General features: G+C 67.5%; 1 protein-coding gene across 1 annotated transcript in view; it reads right to left on the bottom strand.

Moving 5' to 3' along the window:
- LOC114007139 (sialic acid-binding Ig-like lectin 12) overlaps positions 1 to 548 on the bottom strand; it is a 4,605-nt gene that overhangs the window by 3,818 nt on the left and 239 nt on the right. The window contains exon 2 of the mRNA XM_027770364.1: positions 143 to 489. Coding sequence (XP_027626165.1) covers positions 143 to 489 — 347 coding nt within the window. The remainder of the gene's footprint in view (positions 1 to 142; positions 490 to 548) is intronic.

The following is a 548-nucleotide window of genomic DNA, read 5'->3' as shown; positions in this document are numbered from 1 at the left end:
GCAGGGCTGCTGAGGAGGGACACGCAGGGTCAGGAGGGAGGGTCCGAGGGGCAGCCCCTCCCCTGAGCCAGACCCTTCACCCAGCCCCTCCCAGGACGGGGTCCCAGCCCCACCCCCACGGCCCTCCCGGGCCCCCACTTACCCTTCACGCGCACGTAGAGCTTGGTCCACTGGTAGGTCCACTTCACATTGGGTCCTCTCTCCACCCGGAAGTAGTACGTCCCCTCGTCGCTCCTCCTGGCGACTCGGATGCCCAGGGAGCAGTTGTTGGTCCTGGGATCCCCGAGGAGGCGGAATCGGCCCCGGGCCTCCTCCCGCACTGTGCTGCCCGGGTCGTTCGTGGCCACTGGAGCAGCCTTGTTCGTGTTTACATTGGCCCCGTAGCGGAACCAGTACCCGTGAACCGGATCAGAGTCGTTCCAGCCCACCTCGGGGTAGGAGAAGGAGCAGCGCACGGCCACACACAGGCCCTCGGGCCCCTCCACCCGCCGCCCCTGCAGTTCCAGGCTGTAATCCTTGTTAGTCTCCCTGTCCCCCAGGGCCTCACC

The sequence above is a fragment of the Tupaia chinensis genome, unplaced genomic scaffold, assembly GCF_000334495.1.
Source record: "Tupaia chinensis unplaced genomic scaffold, TupChi_1.0 Scaffold000129_1, whole genome shotgun sequence".
Taxonomy (NCBI): Eukaryota; Metazoa; Chordata; class Mammalia; order Scandentia; family Tupaiidae; genus Tupaia; species Tupaia belangeri.
This window is presented reverse-complemented; position numbering and strand designations above follow the sequence as displayed.